This window comes from Tursiops truncatus, chromosome 15 (genome assembly GCF_011762595.2).
Source record: "Tursiops truncatus isolate mTurTru1 chromosome 15, mTurTru1.mat.Y, whole genome shotgun sequence".
NCBI classification, from domain to species: Eukaryota; Metazoa; Chordata; class Mammalia; order Artiodactyla; family Delphinidae; genus Tursiops; species Tursiops truncatus.
The window spans coordinates 20,587,754-20,615,253 of NC_047048.1; the positions used below are offsets into that span (position 1 = coordinate 20,587,754).

General features: G+C 48.8%; 1 protein-coding gene across 1 annotated transcript; it reads right to left on the reverse strand.

Annotated features, from left to right (window-relative positions):
• Positions 1 to 17: 17 nt before the first annotated feature.
• On the reverse strand, positions 18 to 26,961 carry SCNN1G (sodium channel epithelial 1 subunit gamma). Its single transcript, XM_019921786.3, has 13 exons — positions 26,842 to 26,961; positions 23,172 to 23,519; positions 20,966 to 21,275; positions 19,094 to 19,284; positions 17,996 to 18,099; positions 15,281 to 15,444; positions 6,005 to 6,103; positions 4,348 to 4,465; positions 3,695 to 3,773; positions 3,554 to 3,611; positions 3,307 to 3,365; positions 1,860 to 1,935; positions 18 to 1,569 (listed from the first exon to the last, which is right to left on the reverse strand). Exons 2-13 carry the CDS (start codon positions 23,486 to 23,488, stop codon positions 1,189 to 1,191), a joined length of 1,956 nt encoding a protein of 651 aa, XP_019777345.1. The 5' UTR covers positions 23,489 to 23,519; positions 26,842 to 26,961; the 3' UTR covers positions 18 to 1,188.
• Between the last annotated feature and the right edge of the window lie 539 nt (positions 26,962 to 27,500).

Consider the following 27,500-nt stretch of genomic DNA (forward strand, 5'->3'; position numbering starts at 1 on the left):
GGAATGAATGGGCGTGACAGTGTTCCAATAAAATTTTATTACGGACACTGATATTTGAATTGCATATAATTTTCAGGTCACAAACTGTCCTTCTTTTGATATTTTTAATAATAGTGAAAAAACCCCACCAAAAACCATCCAACTCACTCTTAGGTCACAAGCAAAAATGGGATTTGGCCTGTGTGTTGTCATTTGCAGTCTCCTATGCCCATCTCTGTGAGCGCTTAGCACGGGAGCCAGAACACGGCCCTCGAGCTGACGTTGAGCACCTACTACGCGCTTAATACATGTTAGCTATTATCTCCCTGGGAGGTGTGAATACGCCAGGAGGCGGCTGTCCCCGTGGTTGGCTTGCTGGTGAGGCTCAGGCCGTTGGTGGGGGTACGGGGTCTGCCTTGGAGGGGGAGCAGCTGAGCGGGTTATCAGGAGATAATCCGTTATGGCTCAGGCTACCACTGGACAGCAGTGTCCAACAGTGTTCTTTCCCTGGTCCTTCTCTGCTTGGGGAAAGGGCCCAGAGCACTGGCTTAGCTGCCCAGAATAGGCCCCACACCCCCCCTGGAGTGAGGACCTCCTGTCACGCCCCCCAGGCCTCCCTCCAGTGTACCCTTCCCCTCCACACACTCCGAGCATTGTGGGCCAGCTCCTGCCTCAGGGTACAGAGCAGACCTCGCCCCAATGTCAGTGACTAAGCAGTTTATTCACAAACGGCTCCAGCTCCAGGCCTGAAGCTTCCTCCTTCCTATCTTTGGCACCAGGCAGTGATTGTCAGGCCTCAACACCTAAGGTCACATCCTTGGGTCCCAGCCCAGGCTGGGGGAGTGGCTGGAACCCCCAGCTCAGGGCTTTGGAGGAGTCTTTCTCTCCGAAGAACTCTGTCAGGCTTCTCTCCTGGCCTTTGTCCAGGCCGGCCGCGTTTCCTCGGTCCCATCTGTCTCGGTAGCAGATGTCCTAAGGGTTTGGGCTGCAGGAACTAGCTCATCCTGGGCGGCTGTGAGCATTGCTGGGTGGGGTCCAACAGTCCCTTGCGCATGCCCAGGCCCCACCTTGTTCAAAGTAGACTTGTAGTCAATGTCTCTGAAAAGCCCAGAGGGGGTGCAGAGGATCCGCTCTGTGTGCAGGAGACAGGGTCTACGTTCTCAGACCATGGCTGGTGGTCCTGGCTCGGTCTCTCTTCCCCAGCCTACCTCAGGACTCAGCTGACACCTCAGTGCCTGTGAGCTGTCTGGAGAAGGCCCTCTCCAAGCGCAAGGTGTTGTATCTGGGGGGCGGCGTGCCCGGCACCTGGGCTGCTGGGGCTGGAGGTAGGCACAAGGCAGAGGTGAAAGTGGGCAGGTCATCGTCTATATTGAGGCCCAGGTTGTCCTGACCCTGAGGGCTGGGCGGAGCCTCGGGGCAGGGGGACGCCTGTCTCCGGGCCCACCACTGCTTGGCTTTGTGCCACTGGTGGCGTGCGACGATGGACAGGGAGTCGATGAAGAAGACCTCGATGATCTCAATGATGCAGACGATGGAGCAGCTCATCCACAGGCCCAGCTGGCCACCGATGTTGGACAGAAGCATCTCGATCTGCAAGGGAGGCCAAGCCAGACTATCAGGAGGGGCCCCCGCCAAGTTGGCTTCATGCAAAGACCCCAGTTCCCAAGGGAGTCACTGGCTAGCCCTGGCCCCGAACAGGTTTGGGGGGAAATGGGGGCAGCCTTCCTGTCCCCTCTTACTCTGCCTGATCTGACGCTTGGTTGGCCTTTGGTGACCCTACGAGCTCAGGCTGGACCCCCACCATCTGACTCTGCTCCCCAAGGCCAGGCAGATGCGTACACTCGCAGACCCGGGACATGTCCCAGGAGGAAGCCACTCACGCTGTTGGCAGGGCTCTCCACGATGGATCTCTGGTTCAGGTCTTTGTAGAATATCAAAAGTTTGGCCAAGTCTGTCCTGTAAAGATTCCAATAGGCGGGGCCGAGGTGAGTTGGAGGCCTTTGCACTCTACCAGATGGACAGCCTCTCAGCGTGGCTCTCTCTCTCCTGCCCAGCCCCCAGCACAGACCAGGCTCTGAGCTCCACAGGGTCTTAGAACCTGGTTTCTGGGTTTCCTTCTGCACCACAGAGCACATCTCTGGCCTGGGGCTGGTTCATTCATTCACTCAAAAACCATTTCCCCACCTGTAGACTAAGTTCCCTCAGCTGCATTCCCACAGCACAATGTTCTCCATTAAACCTTGACATTGTAGTTGTTTGATTGCAGTCTAAAACATGTACGGGAGACAGGCGAGTGATGTAAATGAGCGAGGCAGCTTGGGTGTAAGGTCATAATGATAACAACCATAATAACAGCTAGCATTTACTGACCATTTCCTGTGTTGCCAAGCACTGTAAGAACCTTATGTGTTCCAAGAACCTTATGTGAGTCAACTTATTTAATTCTCACAACAACTCTATGAGGCAGGTATGTTTTAATTGTACCCATTTTACAGATACGGCAACTGAGACACAGATCGGATAAGTAACTTGCCCAAGACTACACAGCTCATGATTGGCAGAGCTGGTATTCAAACCTAGAAAGATCTGGCCCAGGGCTGGGCACTGTGGAGACAGTAGTGGCCCAGAGAGATGTGGGTTCACACGGCAATCCCCCCACCCTCTCCCATCTTTGTCTCCACCTGCTGAGGTCCCTGAACTCTGCCCTGGCTGATTTTTGCTAAAGGTCCCTTGGAAGTGAATTTCGATGTGGAAAATTCAAGTGGAATTAGAAGCTGCATGGCTCAAAGGAGTATTTTTCCAAGTGGGTCAAGATACATCAGGAAGCCATGAAATAAACTTACTGGGTCATGACCAGTACCTTTTACAAAATGAAATAGAAAAGATCAGATTGCATCCACAGAGAGATTCGAAATTTTTATCAACTGATATGGGCACTAATCATTCAGAACTGTGCTGTGACCAACTGGGATGGATGTAAACAATTGGTTTGGTACACGAGTGTGCAACATTTGAGAAGCAGCCGAATGCATTGTACATCATAAGGGAGTACTGTTTCATGACAATTTTATTTCAGTTATGTATTCAATGGGCCACAATGGAAAAAGTATTTTCATACTGTGGGTCATGGTCAAAAAGTTTGAGAGCCCCAGGCCTCGAGCAGGGCCTGGCTCATGATAAGAACTCAGTAAATATTTGTTGCATAAAGAAATAATGAATGAATGAATGAATGAATGAAAAGGAGAGCGTTTGGCACTGAGGAGTCAAGTGAGGAGGCTGGGGCGGAGGCTGGCAGAAGCAGAGGAAGCAGGGTGGAGGTCAACTTACTTGTTGAGTTTTTTCTTTATTTGGCCTTGGTCCCAAGTGAGAACAGACAGCAACCATTTCTGTGGTGGAGAAAGAAGTGGCCTGGGGATGCCTGGAGAGACCAGAGCCAGCCTGTCTGCTCTCCCCTCTCAGCCCCAGCCCCTGACCCAGGCCTCCCCTGTGGATCACCCCTGAGGCCAGAGGACACAATCAGGACATGAGGCTCCAGGCTGAGGACTCTAGGGGGAAGAGAGGACAGAGAACTCACCTCGGAAACCTCAGATGGCCACTGCGCCAGACTGGTGGTCAGCGTCCACTCCTTAAAGCTACGTGGAGAAGGGCATGGAGTGAGGGTGGGTGGCCTGGCCCAGCCCAGCCCTGCTCATCCCACTGCTTTGGGTCCACTCACCTGCAGGCTTCCTTGCACATCGACTGGCAGCCCAGCTCTCCCCAGACAAAGGCCTGGTGCAGTTCGTAGTAGCAGTACACTGAGGGACAGAGTGCAGGGTGGCATGAGCTTTGGGGTCACAGGACCCTTCCTAGGGTTTTCCAGTGGTACCCCCATAGTCTCCTTTTAATGATTTCACCTTCCACTTTCTACAAACACTAGTTCTCTGGAAACAATTTCTGGCTTGTGATTTTGAGAGACAGAATACTGCCACAGCTAAGAACTTGAGTTGGGGTCGGGGGCAGGTTAGCAGCCCTTGCTTTGGGTCTAGCTTTGTTGCTCCCTGGCTGTGTGACCTTGGGCAAGTTGCTTAACCTTTCTGAGCCTCAGTTACCTGTTCTGTCAGAGGATACTATCAATAGTTCCTACCTCCTGGAGTTGACAGAGGTGCTCAAGGTTTTAGCACAAGCTGGGGTGTAGCATTTGATCCTTAATCAGAAAGTAGAATTCAAGCCAGGCTTCACAACAGGAGTGAAACTGGTCGGTGTCTCTCTATCAGTATCTCCCTCAGGCCAAAGGCCATAGGGGCAGGGTCCCGGGAGCGCCTTAGCTATTGCCAGGGCTGGGCTGACCCCGCTCCTGGTGTGTGCAAGGCGGGGGTGGGTCTCACTCACTCCAGTTGGGGTGCTGACGGTAGTTGCAGTAGTTGGCTCCCTGAGGTAGAGGCTGGCTGAACTGGGCACACCCACATTTCTCCACCATCTTTGCCTGGAAGCACGAGTGAAGGCAGATCTGAAAGACAAGACCCAGGAATTCCCTTAACCTCCTTGCACGTGGATGCCAGAGATCCCCTCCCTACATCCCTCAGTCGGAGAGGGTCAGCTTCCCACAGCCTTGGCAGACAGCATAGTGTACCCCTCATGTCACAGCCAACTGGGCCACAGGGACAAAGCTAGAAAATTTATTGGGAATTTAAACAGATGTGGATGCCAGGTTGAGCTAGAGCTGCGGTGGTCATTTTCCATCATGTAAGTGCTGACCCAGATATAAGTGGGAAACTTGGAGCAGGTGCTAAGAAACAGAGAAACAAACCCAGCCCCCAACTTTCCGATTCTCAGGTCCAAGCCCTCCAGGCTGGATCCCTGGGGATCATAATATCCACGAAGCTTACAGCATAAAAGCTAACGGTGTGGGCTCGGAAGGCAGGCTGCTTGAGTTCAAATATCAGCTGTGCTACCTCCCAGCTGTGTGACCTCAGGCAAGTTACTTAATCTCTCTGATGCTTTGATTTCTTCATTTTTGAAATAAGTATAACAAGGCCTACTTCATGAAGTTGTTGTGAGTATGAATTGAAAGATGTAAAGTGTTTGTAAATGGTAGCCTCTCACTAAATATTATCCAGAGTATCTTTCCAACGAGCTGACCCCCCACCCCCCACTTTTTTTTTTGGTCTTGAAGTCAGTGTGAATGTGTTTCTATTTCTTACAAGCAGACATTGTCTGACTACTGGTCTCTTTTCACTCAGTGTCTCCACCACCCCTCAGCTCAGCTCTGGTGGAAGCTAGTGGACTCAGTGCACTCAGGGCACGTGGTCCTTTTGTTCTGCTGGGATGATTCTCATTGGCTCTCTTAGTGTCCTGGTGGGAGGCGAAGGGCAGACTGCCAGAACAGGAGGCAGTGTAACAGGTGATCTCACTCAAGGGTTGACATAGTTAGTACACTAGCGGGTGGTGGAGATCATGGGGAACCAGAGAACATGTCTCCTTTGATAAGGCCACTCCACCCACTGTTTATCCTGTAGGAATATGGGCCCAATGTTGCCAGACCTTGTATTTCAGGAGAAGCTAGAAATCTGGGTTTTCTTGTGAAATTCCCTGACTTTTAAACACCATCCAGGAAAACCAGGTGAGCAGGGTGGAAGGGACCTGGGAGCTGCCACTTAGCAGCCCCGGATCCAATCCAAACTGCCCTGGCGACTGCTGAAGAGCACACAAGTTGCCCAAAGCCATCAGTGGGTGAAGGGCACCCCTCACCCAGTGCCTCTCCCAGACTGCTTCCCCCTCCTGTCCCTCGCTCGCCAAGGCCCATTTAGGAAGTGGATCTCAGCTGTACATTCTGTTCCATGCAAACCTCGATGAATCAATTAAGCTCTGGTTACAGATGGATTGAAGAGGACCAGAACCAGCTGGCACCATGTGCTCTTGAGGTCCTTGGATGAACCCCAGGATTCTAACCACAGTTCCCAGTCCCAGACACGCCCCAGCCTATATATAACTTTGTTTCCTGGGTCCAGACCACAACCCGGGGCTGGGTGCTGCCTCCAGCCTGTACCTGGAGGGAATACGTAGCATTGTAGATGTTCGTGATCAGCACGCCATTCCAGTCCTCCGTGCACCGGCTGTAGGGCTCACTCAGCTTGAAGGACTCCGTCTGTAATCACAGCAGCACACATTCAGCCCTGACCTCCCCCAGGACCCAGACGAGGGGCATTTCTAGCAGCTTCGAGGAGCTGAGCAGCTACCCAGTCATTCATTTAACAGATATTTATTGAGCACCTACTAGGAGCTTGATGCTATTCTAGGCACTATGGAACCCACAGTGATCAAAACAGACGAGTTTCATGCTCTTGTGGAGCTCACATTCTAGTGGGGTAGACAGATGGTCAAAAAGCCAATAAATCATTCTGGATCTTTTTTGATAGTGATCGATGAAACTGGGTAGAGACTAGAGGGGTTGGGAGGAGGGGGCAGTCTTTCCAAAAGTGATTAGGGAAGACGTCTTTGAGAAAAAGACAGGTTGGCTCGACATGGAATGGCAACAAAGAGCTGGACTTGCCAAGAAAGGTAGGAAGAGGATTAAGCAGAGGCAGCAGCAAGGCTGAAGGCAGGAGAGGGCCAGGGCGGCCGGAACGTGCTCCAAGGGAGAGCCGTCGCTGGAGATGAGGTCAGAGAGGGTTGCCAAGGCCAAATCATGGTGGCCTCCTATGCTGTGCTGAGAAATTTGGGTTTGGATTTGGTTTTCAGAAGGTAGTGAGCCACTGGAGAATCCACGGGGAGGGGCTGGAGGGATTAGAAAGATGAGCAGTGACTGTGCTGCGCGGGGTCCTTGTCTCAATGGACTCATTTCCTACCCTCTTGTCTTCTGGTCCCAGAAGTTGACTTGAAAAAATGGACTTTCTTAGAGAGGACCAAAGAATACCCAGCAGGGCAGAATGATACCCTGACCAGAGGAGGTAAGAGCATCGTAACTCACTGTTCGAAAGCCTTATTAAATTATGTATTATTATGGCTTACTACGTTTGGTTCTAGCTTAATATTTGTCACTGCAAAGGAACAATCCAGACAAGCCAATTAAGAAAAAAAAAAAAGGGGTAATGTCTCCCAAGGGGGAAAACAACTGAATATATTGTGACCATATCATAGCTAGGATTTGGGGGGTGTGTGTGTGTGTGTACAAAGAGTTTTGTTTTGTCTTTTATGAAATGGGGAGGGTAAAGGGCAACTGGATGGCAGATTTATGGGAGGGAAGAAAATTCTTTTTCCTTTGAAGAGTGGATGCACAGAAGAAAAGGTGATTCGGTTGGGGGAAGGAATCAAGAAGTTTGGCACAGGTAGAAACTACAGACATCTCAAGTGGCTATAATCTCTTTCTGTCTGTATTATAATTCATCTGTTGACCCATTAGTCTCCCTCAATTAATTGCAAATTAATTTGCCCTCCGGGGCAAAAGTGCTCATTTGAAAACGTTTAAACGAAGAAGCAGAGAGGAAAGTAGCTGTCTGGTTTCCTCTCTTCCCCCGGGGTACCCACTCCAACAGGTCAGATCTCGATCCTGAGATCCAGACACACATCACACGTTCCCTTTGCCCTGCAATGTCCTCTTCTCACTAATAATAAAGAGTGAGTGTCTTTCCACGTCAGTACAGAATAAACAGACTCACTTCATTCCTCTAATAGCTGGGTAGCAAACTGATTTAGAGCCTCTAGTGCATGCCAGGGCTGGGCTGGGATCTGGGCACGAAGATGCCAAGCAGTGGCTTCCCTCGAGGACACCTCCATTCAGTGCTACCCTCTAAGCTTCTCCAAGCAGCAATCTCCCTGATCGGATGTCCCTTGGAGCCCCCAGGCCCAGGATGTCCACAGAGCCTAGAGAGTCAGCTACTAGGTACAGGGCTCTACCTGCCTGTGGGGAGAGTGCAACAGCCTGGCATCTAGGGGAGAGGGTCCGTCCACGCAGGTAAGCCCTGTGCAGCTGGAAAAGGTGGCTGAGGCTCTTTCTACGTTGAGAACCGGGCCATGGACCACTTCCAGAGAACCGACTGTGAGAAGCCATATTGTGATTTTTACGCTTTTTGAGTACTCGATGGCCCTTTACTTTGCAACGATGCTTATCAAACTCAGAGCTCCTGGGTTATTCAGGCTACTTCCTGAAACACCTGGGGCTGGGGCAGATGGGGCCAATGGCCTTTTGAAAGGGGAAGAGAGGTCTTTAGCTTCTCAAAGCCTCAGCTAGATGTACTTGGACAGAGCCCCGGCTTGCTCTCACTCTCTCTCCCCCGCCGCCTTTCACTCCCCCACTTCACTGTCAGTTTACCAGAAGTGCTGATCTGGGCAGCGTGGGGAAACATTTCGGCTTCTGTCCTGACCCCTAGGGACCCAAAAATGAGAATGGGTATATATGTATGTGTGTGTGAGAGTGTGTGCAAGTTTAGATGGATAGATAGATAGGTAGATAGATATGTGTGTGGCAAGCACAGGTATGTGTAGGTGTGATTAGGCGCCTGTGTGCACACGTGTTGTATGTGGGTGCATGTGGGAACAGGACTCATTTTTATCAAAATGAGGTCCTATCTGCTTCCTTCTGAGAATCCTGGAGGGGGAGGGCAGTTGCACAGAGTCCTTAGCTCACCTCTTTAAAGGTATGAACTGTGCCAGGGAAAAGCCCAGGTGGCAGCAGGAGGCTCTAGGTGGAATTATGGGTGTTTTAACTCTTTTTTCTTTTGTCCTGTTTTTAAATTGTAATAAATTATAAAAGCTATTTGTAATGTTATAAAATAATTTATAGATATAAATAATTATAAAAGTTATTTTTATGTTTCTAATCAATGGAGGAAAAAAGAATTATGCAACATATGAAGTTACGACTACTTGTTAAGAATTTGGAGGAATTCCGCATTTCACATCCTGCAGAAATAAAATTCTAGTGGGTTAAACTATTAAATGAGATAATAAAATAACTGGAAGGAAAATCAGCTCAGTATCTGATCTCAGGAGGGAAAATCCTCAATAAACATAATGACTAAAGAAGAAAACAAAGATTTTGACTATGTAAACATCTGATGTTTTTGCATGTGAAAAAGTAGCATAATGAAAACCAAGATGAAAGCACACACTGGGAAAGATATTTGCAACACATATGGCAAATAATTAGTACTTTCTATATACTATATGGAACAGGTCAGTATCTTACTCAATATCTCACTTTCTTGTCATGAGGATAAGAAAAATCTTCCCTAACCCCTCTTTTTGGTTCAAATATTCTTCCTTCCCTTCACATCTCTTTTCTTAAAAAAAATGTATAGTAAATAGCCAATATTTTTGGAGCACCCAATACATGCCAAGCACTGTTTTCAATTTTCACATGAATCAACTCATTGAATTCTCACCAGACTATGCAGTAACATTATTATCATCCCCATTTTACAGATGAGGTAACTGAGACACAGAGATCACACAATCAAAATGCAAAGCTGGGGTTTGGACCCCAGTTGTCTGGCTCCAAAGTCTGAGCCCTTAATCCCTGTTATACATATGCTTGTGAAGAGAAGTGTGTGCACGCTTTAAGATAAAAATGTACAGTGGGAGGATTTCCCTGGTGGCTCACTGGTTAAGAATCTGCCTGCCAATGCAGGGGACACGGGTTCGAGACCTGGTCCAGGAAGATCTCACGTGCCGCGGAGCAACTAAGCCCGTGCACCACAACTACTGAGCCTGTGCTCTAGAGCCTGCGAGCCACAACTGCTGAGCCCGCATGCCACAACTACTGAAGCCCACGCACCTAGAACCCATGCTCTGCAACAAGAGAAGCCACCGCTATGAGAAGCCCGTGCACCTCAACGAAGAGTAGCCCCCGCTCGCCGCAACTAGAGAAAGCCGCGCGCAGCAACGAAGACCCAACGCAGCCAAAAATAAATAAATAGATCTTAAAAAAAAAATGTACAGTAAGGTTTGCAATGACAGTGAAGTCTCGCCCCTCTCCGGGGCCTGGCTCCACACTCCCCTGGGTGGATTTGCCCTTGCCTGCTTCTTCATCTCTCATTCGTGATCCAACCCATTGTACTTTGGTTTCTGTTCCACTCCGTCCACTGAAAACTGCTCTGGCAGAGAACCGATGACCTCTTGGCTGCCCAACCCAACAGCTTTTGCCCTTTACCTTGCTTGACCTCTCAACTGCGTTTGGCACCCTAGCTAACACCTTCCTGGAAACCCTCTTTGTTTCTCTCACACCAACCCTTTCCAGCTTCTGCTGCTACTTTGGTCCCTCTATTTCTCCATTTTCTTTCTGCTCAGCCCTTAAACATTTGCATTCTGTCTCAGGTCTTGGGTGATGGCATTCCTTTCCAAGTCTAGAATTATGCTAGATGTAACCCCACCCTCAACCCCGCCGTGGCCCCCGGATTTTTCTCCTGAGCTCCAGGTTCACAGCATCTACTGGCAGGATGTTTTCACCTTGATTTCCCAAAGGCACAACAACTTGGGTATGTCCCAGACTGAAGTGGTTCTTTTCTCCCCCAAACCTACCCTTCTTGTATTTCCCTAATTTAGAACCTGGCGCTTCCATCCACCCCACTACCCAAGCCAGAACCCAACTATCAATCTAACTCCCCCTGGCCTTTCCTCAGTGACCTCGGTTGTCAAACCCTGTTGCTTGTAATACCTCTCAAGTCCATTCACTTCCGCTCATCCCCACAGCCATTGCCTCAGCTAGGGCCTCATCATTTCCTTCTAGCGTTACTGTAAATACTGCGCTGTCTCCAGTATCTTTTTTTTTTTTTTTAAATAAATTTATTTATTTATTTTTGGCTGTGTTGGGTCTTCGTTTCTGTGCGAGGGCTTTCTCTAGTTGCGGCGAGCGGGGTCCACTCTTCATCGCAGTGCGCGGGCCTCTCACTATCGCGGCCTCTCTTTTTGCGGAGCACAGGCTCCAGATGCACAGGCTCAGTGGCCATGGCTCATGGGCCCAGTTGCTCCATGGCATGTGGGATCTTCCCAGACCAGGGCTCGAACCCATGACCCCTGCATTGGCAGGCAGATTCTCAACCACTGCGCCACCAGGGAAACCCTCCAGTATCTTGATTGCACTTCAGCCAAAGCGGTTTTTCAGAATGCCTCACTACCTGGCTTCAAATCCTTTCTGCGACCCCTTTGTAATTGCTATGCCCTTTGTCTGGACTAGCCTTTCCTGATACTATTTGCCTGACAATTGTCCTTTAAGAATCCATCACCTAGAAAGCCTTCACCAAAAGCTTCTGTCCCGGCTCCCAGCCACCCATCCATCTATCCAACAATATTTACTGAGGATCTACTACGTTCTAAGAACTGAGCCTGGGAACAAGACGGAGAAGGTCCCTGTTCTCACAGAGCTTGGACTTGCGTTGCAAAGGTATGTTATCTTCTCTTAAAGGTGAATCTTTGAAGGTAGGTGCTCTGTTGTATCCATCTCTGAATATCCAGTGCTTTGGACACACATGCCTCAGTGAATGAAGGAAGAGTAGTTAACCAACTGCCTAACAAACTGAGTCTACCAGTTTAACATGCCTATCGAAAGGAAATAAATAACTAAATAAAAAATAAATAAGAACGGAAGTCTAGTTTGTTTGGACTTATTCTAGTGGCTCTCTGGTGACCTCTCAGTAATCCCTAGTTTTTTGTCGTTTCAAACGCTCATAAGTCAGAACTAGAGCTTCCTGACCCTGCTCTGTGGCTTTGATTTTGTATATCTCAAATTAAGTGTAGCAGAAAAGCGACCCATGCCTTTGTTTACCATCATTGCTAAAGAGAGCATTTGCTTAACAGTGTGATGGATAGTTCTCTAAGCTCAGGGAAGAAAACCAGAGGGCAATTCCTTAGTTTTTGTACTTTCCCAAGCTCTAAGTGCGCAGACACTGTGAGAGGCAGAAGGTAAGAATGTGCTGCAAATCCCAGGTGCTTCTTCAAGGTATAAAGCTGCCTGAGAAATGCTGGATCAAAATGTTCGCTCTTCTGATCTGGGAGTTTTGTAATCTGCCAGTGAACAGAGATAGAGACCTCGCTCCTTAAGTAGTAAGCTAAAGGGACTTCCCTGGTGGCCCAGTGGTTGTCTCTGCTCTCCCAATTCAGGGGGCATGGGTTGGATCCCTGTTTGGGGAACTAAGATCCCGCATGCCACACGGTGAGGCCAAAAAAAAAAAAAAATGATAGTAACTTAAAGTCTTTTCAAACCACAGTTCGAGCAGGTTGTGGCTCAAGATTTTTCCTTGGGCAATCAGCATTCACACAGCCCAAGCTGGTACACAACACTTCTCATGTTGGAACAAATTTCCCACATTGAACAAAGCCACTAAATGACACGGCTTCACAGATGGTACCATCCTGCTGTTTTCTCTTGTCCAGGGTTGCCTTTGGATGGGACATGGTGAGGCACCGAAGCCACAGATGCCAGTTTATCTTCTCTGCTGTCTCAACTTAAATACCACTTCCTCAGGAAAGCACCCCCTGAACTTCCCCTCTTCTCCCTATTAAAAAGCCCTAAATCAGGCATCTCTGTGATGTGCTCTCATGCATCCTGTATTTCTCCTTCTTAGCACCTATGATGATTAGAGTTAATCACCTGTGCAATTTTTTGTTTGTTATGGATTCTCTCTGCTAGACCCTAAGTTCTAAAAGGACAGCGACAGTCCCGGGGACACGGACGTAGCCCCAGCATCTAGCACACAGGATGCGCTCAGAAAATGCTTGTTGAATGAATAGATGATGGAGGAATATACAATCCCCAATGCCCACCATATCACTTTATAACTCACTCCGAAGCCATCATTTATGGCTGTGCTAAAGCTTTGGTGTCATCCTAGCTTTACTTTCTCTTAGGAAGACACACTTTTCTTCTCTCATTCTGAACTACTCAGGTTTCTAAAGCTGAGGTTCCTGAGTTTGTGGCCTCTTGAAATGACCACTGGAGTTTGGTAAAAATACAGATCCTTGGGCTCATCTCTCAGAGACATTGATTCAGTAGATCTGAATCTGCTGATCAACAAGTTTGGAAACGACTGCGCTGGAGGAAAAATTTGTGAGGGATGAGGGCTAATATGTTTAATTTGGGATACTGAGGTTGGATATAAACAAAGGCATGAACAAAGAGTCCACAAGGAGATTGTTTTCCTCCATAAATAGGTGAAAAAATGCCACTAAGAATGACTGTCAAAAATTATAATAGGGTTTCCCTGGTGGCGCAGTGGTTGAGAGTCCGCCTGCCGATGCAGGGGACACGGGTTCGTGCCCTGGTCCGGGAAAATCCCACATGCCGCGGAGCGGCTGGGCCCGTGAGCCGTGGCCGCTGAGCCTGCGTGTCCAGAGCCTGTGCTCCACAACGGGAGAGGCCACAACAGTGAGAGGCCCGCGTACCATAAAAACAAACAAACAAACAACAAACAAACAAACAAACCAAAAAAATTATAATAGATACCATTTTTTTCTTGACAGATTAGCAAAGATTAAAAATTGGTTAATACCCGCGTGGATACAACCTTATTGGAGGACAACTTGGCTAATATGCATATACTGATTGATATACTTCTAGGAAGCAATCGATGACTACACCTCACATTGCACCATTGCTTTTAGCTGTACCTGGAAACAGTCTCAAGTCTATCAACAGGGAATTGCTTCAATAACTCACCCACACAATGGACTATTATGGGTCTTTAAGAAGAATGAGGCAGAATCTGTATGTGTACTCATATGGAACTATTTCCAAGCCATAGTATCAAGTGAAAAATGGGGCACAGAGATGGAAACAACCTAAGTGTCCATCATCGGATGAATGGATAAAGAAGATGTGGCACATATATACAATGGAATATTACTTAGTCATAAAAAGAAATGAAATTGAGCTATTTGTAATGAGGTGGATAGACCTAGAGTCCGTCATACAGAGTGAAGTAAGTCAGAAAGAGAGAGACAAATACCGTATGCTAACACATATATATGGAATTTAAGAAAAAAAATGTCATGAAAAACCTAGGGGTGAAACAGGAATAAAGACACAGACTTACTAGAGAATGGACTTGAGGCTATGGGGAGGGGGAAGGGTAAACTGGGACAAAGCGGGAGAGTGGCATGGACATATATGCACTACCAAACGTAAGGTAGATAGCTAGTGGGAAGCAGCCGCATAGCACAGGGAGATCAGCTCGGTGCTTTGTGACCGCCTGGAGGGGTGGGATGGGGAGGGTGGGAGGGAGGGAGACACAAGCAGGAAGAGATATGGGAACATATGTATATATATAACTGATTCATTTTGTTGTGAAGCTGAAACTAACATACCATTGTAAAGCAATTATACTCCAATAAAGATGTTAAAATGAAAAAAAAAAAAAGAAAAATGGGGCAGAACAGTATTTTGTATTTGCATGAAAGGAGAAATGCCTATACCCACACACACATGCTTGAAGCAGACTATCACATCCCTGGCGGAACACAGAAGCAGCAGCAATAGTCTCCGTGAAGAGGAAGGAGGGAACCAGAGGTCAGGGATAGAAGGGAGATACACCTGCATGGTAGGCTCCTTGTACTGTTTGGGTTTTTTACTTTGTGCATATACTCCCTTTAAATAAGTACTTAATAGTTATTCTATTAAATAGAGCAAGAGACAGAGACAGTGAGAGAGTGAGACAGAGTGAGACAGAGACTGGCATAAAAAGACCCCAGGCCTGCAAACAAGAGACTGTACAAGCATGGCCAGGGGCGTCTGAGCACACTCCTCGCCTTGCCCTTGTGCTTCCATTGGGCGTGACTGACTCAGGGATTGGAGTCTGCAGCCCAGATGTGCTTTCGTTGACAGGTGTGAGTGTTCTCAGCACCTATTGAGGTCAGAAAAGGTCAAAGACTTGAGGGGAGTGGCTCTCGGTAAATGAGGTGAAACTGATGGAAGTAGGATGGTCCAAATAGACCTTTGATGGCCCAATGACTTTCCAATCGTGGTTTACATGCCCCAGTGGCCTCTAGGTGTCCCAGAAAGGTGTTAATCTGCTCTATTTATATTAGTGACAAATACATAGTTAGTGTCTGACCAGCACAGGTTCCATAAATGCTGACATTTGTCTCTGGAACAAGGAAGGTTCCTTCAATTCTTATCCAAAATGGCATCCTGTCCTTGTTCATCCATACAAAAGATACGAAGACAGCCTTTAGTATAACTACTAGAATGACCACTGGGGTAACCATTGGAAAATACTAGACCATGCTTCCTTTTGAAACCAACAGTCTTTTCCATAAGCTGCACCTCACTGGTTATCCTTCAACAAAATCTGTCCTCCTCACCAAGCCGACGGGAATCAGAAAATTCTCTTACCAGGTGCATCCCTATGGAGGTGGCCATGGCCGTCTCAATCTCTGTTCCCACATCCTCGATGAAGGGGTACTCAAACTGCCGATGGACAATCACCTTAGCCCCAGTGGAGGACACCAGGAAGGGGTTGTACTCCTCTTCGTTTAGGTACAAGATGACCTGCAGCCCTGGGAGGATAAGGCAGCCTGCTGTGGTCAAAAGCCAGGAGAACGTTCCCTGGTGCTAGCCTACCTCTCCCACTGCTCTGAGATTCTCAAAACCAAGACCCAGGCACTTCCCACAAGTGAAAGGTAGACAAAGGTGAGACTGGAAACTCCAGCCTGACTTGTTCACTGCTCTGTCTCCAGGGCTTAGCCCAAAATAGGGCTCAGAAACAGTGTCACTACTGCAGGTTTGCTAAGCATAAGGAAAACTACTACCCTGCCCGAGACACGAATCTCCATGTGGTTCTTTGAGATGGGGAGTTCTGCTGGGCACCCAAAGGGACACACAGAGCTGTGGCTGCTTCAACCCTCAGGGAGAGACACCAGTGGTGAATCTGATCACTGGCCTAACTCCTCTCCCTGTTCCCACTCTTTTTTTTTCTGTTGCGCCTGCAGTCTCATCTGAGCCCAGCAGCCAGAGGGACCTTTTCAAATCAGGAATCAGATCAGGTCACTCCCTTGCCTGAAACTCTTCAGTGGCATTTCATTGCATACACGGGGATGCCATAGAATAAAGTCCAGCAACCTGACTGTGGCTCTCAGGGAGATGATGCTGCCTCCCTCCTCATTCCACTCTCCCCTTCCATCAGGAAGCTCCAAGCAGGCTGGGCTTCTTTCTGTTTCTGCAGCACACCAAATCCATTTCCTTCTTGCGGTCCTTGGACTTGCTAGTGCCCAAAATGCTCTTCCATGGACCTTAATGCGTATTTTCCATCTTTAAATAACCCTCCTTCCAGAGGGCTTTCTGGACCTCCTTATCTGAAATAAACCCCCCATCTCAGCCCCAGCCACTCTCTCTACCCTTGCGCTGCTTTATTTTCCTCATAACGCTCGCTAGGATTGATAACCAGATAATATCTATGTGCTTGTTCACTCATTTATCTGTCTCTCTGCAACAAAATGCAAGCTCCCTGAAAGCAGAGATGGCATCTGTCTTATTCACCACTGTGTCCCTAAGACTTGGGAGAGGGCCTGGCATAGAGAAGACACTCAATAAACATTTGGTAAACAAATGAGAGCAGGGCCTATATGTGTTGAAAGAAGAGAACTTTGAGAGTTATTCTGACTTCTTCTATTTGTAAGTAAAGGAAACAAAGCCCAGAGTGGGGAAGCGATTTGCTCAAGGTCACACAGCCCACATTCAGCAGAGCCAGGATTGTGCAACAGTTCCCAGACTACTTCTTCTTCCCACTGACGTGTGTGCCCTGAATTATGGTTTCTTGCAGATTTGGTAAGAACACAGAGAATACAGTAACAAAGATGAGGTGTCCAGGTAGGTTTTCCTCCATGACAAGATCTTGCCTTTCCTTGTAGGAGTATATCTATATATCAAATCATGTTCAATTTGTTTAGGACCTTTCAAGAATTCCTTTTGTAGGTAAACCAGTCCAGTCTGTTGAGTTCCTGCCTTCTCTACAAAAGTCACAGTAGTAGAGTAGTAGTAATACTAATACTGGAGGTAGTAATTATTGGTGGTGATAGTAGTAGCAGCAGCAATGGTAGTAATGGTAGTAATAGTAGTAATGACAACCACATCTAGCATTTATTGTGTGTATAGTGTGTGTTATGGGCTGAATTTTGTGTCTCTCCGCAGGTTGCCCCTCCACCCTATTCATATGTTGAAGTCAATGTGATTGTATTTGGAGATTCAGACTTTAGGCAGGTAATTAAGGTTAAATGAGGTCATAAGGGTAGGCCCTAATCCCATAGGATTAGTGTTCTCCTAAGAAGAGGAAGAGCCAACGAAGCTCTCTCTCTCCACAGAAGACAGGCCATGTGTGGACACAGAGAGAAGATGGCCAACTGCAAGCCAGCAAGAGAGTCCTCACCAGAAACTGAATTTGCCAGCAACTTGACCATGGATTTCCAATCTCCAGAACTGTGAGAAAATAAATGTCTGTTGTTTAAGTCACCCATCTGTAATATTTTGCTATGGCAGCTCAACCGAACTAATACAGTGTGTATCAGGTCTTATTCTAAGTGCTTTTTATATTTTGTCTTCTCAATTACCTTGTATCATCGATACTACTATTATTCCCTCATTATAGATGAAGGGGTGTAACTTGCACTGGGTCACACAGTGAGTGGCTGAGCTGGGTTTTGGCTCCAGAATCTGTCATCTTAACCAAGATAAAGGTGTGTTTGCTTCCCTAATCTCCTGTTCAGCACGTCTGGATTTAAGTCCATCTGGAAGCTGCCTGCCCAGCATTACTCACTCCAGTTACAAGCTTAAACCTGAGTGGTTTCCCTGGGAGAAGAAACCCCAGGGTTGTCCGTGTTGCTCTCTCGAAAGCAAAGAGGAGATGTCAGAAAGGAAAACAGACTCTGATAAAGAAGGAAAGAACCGACATGGATGTTGATGGAAACACTGCAAGAAGAAAAGTTGTGCCCCAAGTTTCTGGCCAGGTGGGGCAAACCTGCATCTCTGGAAGGCCTAAAGCATCCCCAATTGTCCTGCTGCCAGCATGCTTGCCATTAGAGCACCCCAGGGTCTCCTTGGTGCAGATCTCCTTACCGTATTCACTGCCTCCCATGGAGGTGCTGAGGATAGTCTCATTCTGTCTATTGTTGAATGTGTAGCAATTCCCATACATTGGATGGTGGAAACGTGTGAAGTTCCTATCGGGGAGGGAGAATACAGGTCAGAAAAGGGCCGTGCTGGGAACTCCCCTCATGCACCTGAGCTGAAGTCCCAATGGGCAGTGCTAACGGGCCAGCTCTCTTTTGTGGACAGTGGATGATAGACATGACTTACTTCCCCCATCTTTCCTCTGATAGATGACAAACAAGGCCCCTCGTCCAATTGACACCTGTTGATGTAGAACCGCTCTCTGCTTTCTGTTCTCCCTCTTAATCTTCTCACCTCCATCTCCATCCTGACTCGGCATTCTTTGTGCCAATACATCTGCCCCCCATTTCCTCTACTCTTGAATTTCTCAGCCAACACTTGACTTTTTTCCATTCCAATTCCTAGCAAATGATCCCCAGAAAAGGAATTACATCATATGCGTCCTTATACTGACTTTAGAACCCAACCTTCAGGGAGACACGATTCCAATCACTCAGTTTTCGCAAGGGTCAGTATATCAATTAACATATAGAAAGGCTTAGTATTTCAAAAGAATGAAGAAAGCACTTCAGATAAGCAGGAACACTCTAGAATGTCTCATGACTGCCCAGTCTCTACCAGGAATCTGAGTGTTTCTTAAAGGTGGAAAGATCTGAAAGTTCACACATCTGTACATAGACCTTTCTTCCCTCCCTCTTCTTTCCCTCTCTCCTTCCTCCCTTTCTTCTTTCCTTCCTGTACTAGATCAGTGGTTCTCACTGGTATGGGTGATAGTAATATACAAGGTTATATGTCCACCATCAACTACTCTGTTTCTGTGAGTAATTTAATGAATTTAAGGATATTTTGACTCTACACCATCTCCACCTTCCTCACTGACTCTAGAGCTGAGCTCCTGTATAAGTCGTTTTCCAAAAGTCATGGTCAGTGAGAAGAGCACCTGTTGCTCCCAAGACCTCTAGTTGAGCTTCAGGTGCACGCAAGGAGCCCAGCACTCAGAGCCGCTGGTCCTTGGAGCTGCGAGAGCAGCCTTCCCCTACTGACCTGGCATCACAGGACTCCCCATCAAAGAAGCAGGTGACCAGCAGCTCCTCAGCAGAGTAGCTCATGTTGATTTTCTTCTCCAGAGACACCTGTGCCATGATGTTCATGTAGTGCAACTTGTACCACTCCCGGATGGCATTAACCCCCGAGGTGAAGGTGTAGACTGCACAGCTGGATGTGTCATTTGAACACTGTGAATAGGAGGAGACACCAGGATGGAACTATCAGCCCTACCAGTGGCCTTCAGAAGGACTGTAAGGAACTGAAACTCTAGATCAAACACTCAGGGGAACAGGAGGGATATCTGGGGCAAGGATGGGCTTCTTCTCACTTCTGGGGCCTGGGATACATCATTCTCAAGCCTCAAGGACCAAGAAGGGGCTGAGTAAGGAAGGACATAGAGCCTCACTCTCATGACTCCCTACCAAGCGAGAAGCAAAATCAGCTTCTTCAGGGTCCCCAGACATCCAGGCTTTGACTGATTATGGCTACTGAGTTCCCACCCAACTCTCACCATTTCTTATTGGGTCAACAGTCTAGAAATTGAGATTCTAGCCCAGACTCTGCCACGACCTCTCTGCAGAATCTTGGGCAAGGCATTACCTATCCATTATTTCACCTACAAAATGTTGACCAAAATACCATCCTTCCCCACCTCACATGGTAGTTGGGAGGACCAGCATTTAAAATACATAATAATGAGAGTTTTATAGGGAAACTGTGGTATATTCCAGATGTTCTCATCACACAGGACTTGAAAACTCTCCTAAAAGATGGACACCAGGGCTTCCCTGGTGGCGCAGTGGTTGAGAGTCCGCCTGCCGATGCAGGGGACATGGGTTCGTGCCCCGGTCCGGGAGGATCCCACATGCCGCGGAGTGGCTAGACCCACGAGCCATGGCCGCTGAGCCTGTGCGTCCGGAGCCTGTGCTCCGCAATGGCAGAGGCCACAACAGTGAGAGGCCCACCTACCGCAAAAAAAAAAAAAAAAAAGATGGACACCAAAGGATGGATTTTGGTATCAAGGAAACTTTATCTTATATAAGGACCCAGGAAGACTTCAAAAAGGCTCAGTGATTTAGAGAAAGGGCCATTTTCCCCCAGGATTTGCAACCGGAGCCATGAGGTCTCACAATCAGCAACCGGGACTATAAAGTGGAGGTAGTTCTCATCTTGCAGAGGTGGCTGGGGCACAGACAGGAGGGTGATGGTTGAGTTTGGCCAGGAAGACAATGGAATTCATTTCTGGTGAATGGCTGCTTCTTCAGAGTCCCTCAAATGGGACCAAGAAGGAGAGATGAGAAGTCAAGCTTTAGCACCTCATGAAGGCAAGTGCTGCTGGGAACACTGTGTTTCTGCTGCTCATTTTCTATTTTCTTCCTTCTGGTATCTGCACCCCAATTTGGCTTTGGTAGAATTTCCTTCCACCCTTTGGATACAGTAAGCTGAGACTGTCCATCAAGATGTCCTACCCTATGTGAGCCATCAGCTGACCCAAATGTGGCCAATCAGATAGTCCCCAAATGGGATCTGAATCCATCTTTATGGTTGGATTAACAAAAAGACTGAAAACAGTTGAAGCTTATTTAATCCAGTAGCAGTATCTGAAATGACTTTTCATCATTTCTTGCCACCGGGATCCCTGGATCTTCCCTAATTTCTGTCCTTCAAGAGGCCTCCATGAGCTACTGGTTACCTTCTAAGACATTTTAATCTTAAGATTGCCTGGATCAGTTTCAGTTGCTCGCAGCTGATTCACCCTAACTGAGTGTGTTTCTTCCTGTGGGACTATAGGGCTAATGGCAAAGGAGAAACCTCCCTGGACACACTATCCCATCCCATTCCCCGAAACCGTGAGGATGTGCATCTTACCAGCTGGAATCCTACCAAGCCCTTGGACTCATAGACGTGCACGACGTCTGATGCTGTGTGAACGATTCTGCCACTGACTTTCCGCTTCCGTCCTGTGCGGAAGTCCCTTGCCTTGCTTGTCTCACCCTTTTCGAAGGCCAGCAGTGGGATCAGGTTGAGGAATTTCGACCCTGTGCCCTTCCTGGCCGAACTCCAGGACTCTGCCTCTCGGCGTTTCCGAGATGTAATCTCTGAAAAGCCAAACAGGGTCTTCAAGCTCCCTCTGGTCTCCTGTTCCAACTCAGCTAGAAGGTCCCGCACGGCACTGTACCTGTCAAGGTGGGAAGGGGGAGTCAGGGATGGAAAACCCCTCTGGCAGAAAGCTGGCACTACCCCATGCTGCTTTCCATCGATGTGCGTCAGCCTGTGCCCATCACCCCAGAGCACTTGGCCAAGAAAACCAGGCCCTTTATAATTTGCCCCCTCCAATGTGACCACTGGCTCAAGTAAATGGGGCAGGCTCCCATATGACCCTTGTGTGGCTTCCTGTGGTTTCACCTTTGCCACCACTGTCTGCTTGCTCTCAGAGTGTGTTGATGAGTTTGCCCCAACCAGCATTTCTGGAGTGGTGACTGTCAGGTGCCTCCCATAAACCAGCCACAGTGAAGACAAGTAAATAACTGCTAACCAGGAGTCTCTCCAGGGGGCGGGCTCTGTCTCGACCCAGCATACTTGCCCCTGCCCATGGGTTCTCCTCGAATCAATGCTGGGAGGGAAGAGGTATAACTGTTACCTTGACAGCCCCCAAGGACACAGAAGCATGATCTGGGAGTTGACTACATGAAGCATAACAACACCATCTTTTAATTTTCACAATACCAAATGATCCTGGCCTCCCTCTTAACTCTCCCCACTCTCTCTCTCCCTTGCTAGGGGCACAGGCCACACAGCATAGTGACTGAGCGTATAAACTCCAGAGCCAGACTACCTGGGTTCCAGTTCCCCATTCTGGTTCTGGATGTGTGACCCTGGACAAGCCGTTTAGCCTTTCTGTGTCTCAGTTTCCCCACCTGTAAAATGGGGTTATTGGCAAGAGTCAATGAGTTTATTCTATCTATCTATCTATCCATCCATCCATCCATCCATGTATCTCTGTGTGTATGTATGTATATACACACACACATATATGCTGTTAAATGGTCACTGTTATTAATTTTGTTAGTGTAATTATATTTGTTAATATTTCAATCCTCTACTACAACATCAGCTGCACTAGGACAAAGGCTGTGTTTGGGTCATTCACTTCCACGCCCCAGAATCTAGCACAGTGAATGACGATTTGTAGATGCTGAGTAACATATTATGGAACAATGGATGAAAGGAAGAAAGGAGGGGGTGGGAAGGAGGGAGGGTGAGGTAAAGGGAGGAAAGGAGGGAGGGAGCGAGGGATGGAGAAAGGAAGGAAGGGAGAAAGAAAGACAGACTTTGAGGTGGAGGATGAGTTTAGACCTGATTTTGATGTTGAGCTTTGCCATCAACTCATTGATGACTCTGGGTGAGAGAGTCGCCCCTGCTCTTCCCTTCTCCCCACCCTCACACCTGCTCTGACAAATTCTGCCAGATTCCGATGTGCCTCACAGATCAGTTTTCAATAATCCTGAGAAGGATTCCAGTGACCCACTTAGAACAGGTCCTGCAGCAGACAATTGGGCAGTACCAAGGGCTGATCCTGCCCAGAGCCCAGTGATCTCAATTAGTGGGGCTGGGTTCGCTCAGATGAGCTGAGATGCTTCTGGAAGTCACCTAGGTGTCATGTCTGAGTCAGCCTCCAGCTCACATTCAGGGGAGAGTGAGGGTGTGAGCTTGGAGAGCTCAGGGGAAATGGCTAAGCTGGGCTGTGTATGTGTGTATGTGTGTGTGTGTGTGTGTGTGTGTATCTCCAGGGTAGGAGGAATGCTAGTTCATTCCAGGCTCAACCACCAAGCAAAAGTGATCCTTGCAGCCTCCCTCTCTTGCCTTCCTTGAGCTAGCCCATCCCCAGAAGTAGCTGAGGGACTGAAACCTTGGTACAGATTTCAAACCTGGGAGAGGGTAGTTTCCCAACACTGGCAATGAATTCAAATTTCTAAAAAGCATGATTGCAGGCTGGAGTGTGTCACCTTTGGGAGGGGCATTGGCACCTGGAGGGGGCGTGACCCCCCTCCCTGTCCCTCCTCCTTCCTCTTACCTGTAAGGATTGATGTTGCAGATGGTGACAGCAGGAAAATCCAGCTTCTGGAAGTGGACTTTGATGGAGACAGAGACAGTGTAGAAGGATGAGATGAGGAGGGCACACTGCCAGAAAATGAGGGCCACGGCTGTCAGCGTGAACAGAATCCAGAGCAGGCGCCGGAGGCGGCCACGGGACACCACGATGCGGCGGCAGCCGTGGGTGTTGGTGTTCAGACAGTACCACCGCATCAGCTCTTTGATGGTAGGTGCCTGAGGTCCCCGCACGGGCAGATTTTTCTTGATTTTGGCTTTGATCTTCTCTCCAGCAGCCATGGTGAAGATGCGACTTGGCGGGGCAGGCAAGCTGGAGGGGCAAAGAAAAAAAAGCAGGTGAGTGGGTACAGCCCGGAGGCTGGGCGCTGGGAAACACCAGCCCTCATGTCCTCAGAGGCTGCCTTCCTCTTTCCCTCTGGCCTGGACAGTCTGTTTTGAGGCCTTGACCCTTGCTCCAGGATATTTGCTTTTGGGCCACCACAGCTGCCAAAGAGCTGCCTCCTTCTCTTGTGGCCCCCAGGCCAAGCTCTCTGGAGGCTGGGTGAGGTGTAACCTGTGAAATCACTGCACGGTTTGCAGGAACTTCCCCCTAGGTGCTTGGAGCAGGAACCCTCTGGGCAGCCCCATCCCAACCAGCCTCCACGCCCCTCTTATCAAGCTCCATCGTGATCAGAGCATCGAGGGGTCTGATCTTAGTGTCTCCATTAGCTTGCCTTCCTTAGGGCATCGTTCCTGCCTCGCCCTGCCCTCTGGTGCCCAGCTCAGCGTCTGGCACAGAGCAAGCACCTTGCAAATCGATTCTAACAGATAAAATCTGCCAAGAGAATTTCCGGGCAGCCACCCTAGATCATGTCCAGTCCCTTCCCAGCCCAGCTGTGTCTTCCCAGCCTTTTCTCAGCTGCTTTACTGCAAGTGGGGTGTTTCTGTTTCGTTTCTGTTTCACTTCTCTTTACTGTCAAGCCCTTAGTGTTTCTAGAGCACCTGATATAATAATAGCCTACAAATACTGACCACTTAATATTTGCCAGGCACCATGCCATATTTCCTTGATTCTAAGAGAATCTGGAGAGTACACTTTGATTTAATAACAACTTTGTCTGGGGAAGAGTGTTGGAAAGCAAATGACCGTGTTCATCAATATACGTGCTGCCCCTGAATTACAGAAACTTCACAATGTGAAATAATAATCTTTTAAAAAGTGAACTAAAATAATATATGGTCTCATTAGCCTCACAAATGCATACAGTCTCTCTCTCCATATATCATATATATAATCAATCTCTCTCCAAATATATATAATCTCTCTATATATTTCAGTTCATGTTTCAACAATGCCGTAAGGTAGGCATACTATTATTACTTCCAGATTACAGAGGAGGAAAATGAGCTCAGAGAGGGGGAGTAACTTGTGCAAAATTACACAGCTAGGAAGTGGAGGCACTGGATTGGAATCTTGCAGCCTTTATCACCATGGTATATGCCTTGAGGGGCCCGGTATTGTGCTGGGTGCTGCCCCCTCCCCAAGACAGTTAATTAACAGTCCGTGGGACTAAAGTGGGGGGTGGAAAGAGATGGAATCCTGAGCTATTTAATTCCCAAACTCTGGGTAGGTAGTGTGGCCACTTCCTAACACTAGTATTGGTGAGCACTGGTACTGGGGAGGGGGAATATGGAAACTCTGTTTCCTATGCCTACCGTCGGTGACAGCGGCAAATTAGGATATACTCGAATTTGGAGTAGGATATACAGGGCAGTCCCCGTGCCCCATCACATTCTTCAGGCAGGATTCTGGCATTGAGGAAATACTTTTTCTCCACCCTGAACCCATGGGGTATTATCCAAAATCGGGAGCTGGGGCAAAGGTGGGAGGCTTTCAAGTTAATGATGTTAGTGGGTTTCAGGTTTATGATGGCAAGGATGCAGAGTGCTGTGGAAGGAAGGTGAGACGTCCAAAGGCAGCCAGCCCACTCTAACCCTCCACAGACGTATATGGTCTTGCTGTGATCTCTGACCCTCAAAATTATGCAAGAAGCCTCTTGGCAAGAAGAATGTGATTTACTGTGTTTTGTCATTTAAAATTGCCCATCCTCATCTCCTCTCTCACTACAATCCAAAAGCAAAAATTAGCAAGAGTTTGTTTTAAGAAACCTAGATCCAGGTACAATTTCCTGTCAAATAAAACTGCAACCCAGGGAAGATTTTCTCCTCTGTGAACGTTCAACAGAAACTGTGATTCTGGAAGCTTCTGTCATCAAACCCTCCATTTTCTCACTGAAGATAACTCCTGGGGTCCCTCTGCCCCATCAGCCCCTTATCCAGGACTACCTTGACCCCAGTGGATCAGCCACCAATGTTAGTGAAACCACAGGTGAAAGAAGGGAACCCATCTTGCACAGCATAAAACATATACACGTTCACACAAATAATATTTCAACTTATAAACAAAGCAAGGTTGTAGCTACCTTTAGGTTATACTGCTTGATTAAACATGATGCCCCTGTGGAAGAATTAGTAGCTGACACCCAGCACTCACTCTTCTAAGCACTTTCCAGGTATTAACTCATTTAATTTCCACAAATATCTTCTGAGATAGGCACCATAATTTTCCCCATTATACACATGAAATTGAGACACTGAGAGGTTAAGTAGCTTGTCCAAGGTCACCCTAGAAAGTGGCTGAGTTGGGATTTGAAACCATGCCTTTAACTACAAACTGCTCCTCAAATAATAATAATAATAATAACAGTAACAGCAACAGCAACAGCACGAACAACAGAAACAATAGCAGCTATCATTTATTGACCCCTTACTCTACTCCCAGACTTCCTCCTCCTACTCCTTTCACACATTACCTTATTTAATCCCCATTATTATTACATGAGGCACAGAGGAGAAGACGGAGGTGCAGAGTTTAGGCAACTTGTCCGATGCCACACGGGGAGGAAGGATTAAAAGAATTCTCTGGAGTTCCGGAGTCCCTCATGATTCTCTACTGCACCCCTCTCGCCCATTCCCGACGTCAACTATCCCCTAGACCTCAGTGATGGAACCCAAGCCTTGGGCTCTGGGCGCCAGGCCCGCGCTCATCCCGGGGGGCGACTCTGCAGCCCCTGACCTCCCCGCGCCGAGAGACCGGCTGCTGTGGCCGAAGCCACGTCTGCCCCAGGGCAGCCCGCGCTGAGGCCGCCGGAGAGAACCCAACCAACCCGCTTCAAGTGTTTGCTACATTCTGCAACCCCAGTCACCACAGAGAAAACATTCCAGAGGGGAAAAAGAACGATCGCGGTCAGGTCCACGCGTCTCACCAAGGCCAGGAAGGGAATGAGCGGGTGCTGGGTGGAGAGACGAGGCGGGGCGCGGCCCCGGACACCCCAGACTCGGTTTCTGAGTAACTCAGAAACGTCTCCCGCCCCAGCTCTGCGTCCCGGGCCACGGCGAGGGCAGACAGCAGAAAGCTGGACCGAATGGACTTGGGAAGGTGTCCCAGCATCCCAGGTACCGGGAGGCAGCCCCGGGCTGATGCCCGCTCCGCCGCCGACCGGGAGGGCAGTGTCCGGGAAGCCCAGGGACCCCGAGGCCACTCCGGTGCCTGAAACCCCCGAGCTGGTGCGACCCGACCCGGCTGGGCTCACCTCACTCAGTTCCGAAGGGTCCGCGGCTAGCGTGTGCGCGGTCCGGGTACGCTCCGCTCTGCTCCTCGTACAGCGAGAGCATCCCGCAGTCCCAGAGACCAAGGCTCCTGTGGGTTGGGCCCCGCCCCTGGAGCCCCGCCCCCTGGAGCCCCGCCCCCTGGAGCCCCGCCCCTCTGACCCCGACCCCGCCTGCCCAGGTGTATTTCCCCAGCGGCCGAGGACTCGCGGCAGCCCAGAGTGGGCCGCGATTCTGCAGCGCCTCCTGCCATCCTGAGGCCGCACTGCGCCCCAGCCCATCCTGCGCGGCGCTTTTAGGTGGTATCGCTCAGCACCTGCTGCCGCCCTGAGGCCACCCTGCACCCTGCATTCCAGCTGGGTCTGTGCGGCACCTTCCTCAAGCGCCTCGCAGCGTCTCCTGCCGCCCTGTTACTGCCCAGCGCCTTCCATTCTGGTCCAGTTGGGCGCCCTCACGCCCCCACCATCAAGATAAATCCCAAGTAGCCTCCTGCCCCTGGCTTCCTCCTGACCTCGATGGAGCCTGAGGCTACTTCAGTGCCCACCTGGGCAGCAGGGCTGTTCAGGCAGGCCGCTCATCCTTTAGTCTCTTCAGCTGTCTTTTTATAGGCATTCACGCTGAAAACAAGACATGAGCTTAAAAA

Excerpts from the sequence above, each read along its gene's own strand:
- SCNN1G (XM_019921786.3), bottom strand. The coding sequence starts at position 23,488 with ATGGCTGCTGGAGAGAAGATCAAAGCCAAAATCAAGAAAAATCTGCCC. Across the intron at positions 15,445-17,995 it reads CATGGGAGGCAGTGAATACG|GGCTGCAGGTCATCTTGTAC; the intron begins GTAAGGAGATCT and ends TTATCCTCCCAG. Across the intron at positions 1,936-3,306 it reads ATAAAGAAAAAACTCAACAA|GACAGACTTGGCCAAACTTT; the intron begins GTAAGTTGACCT and ends GAATCTTTACAG.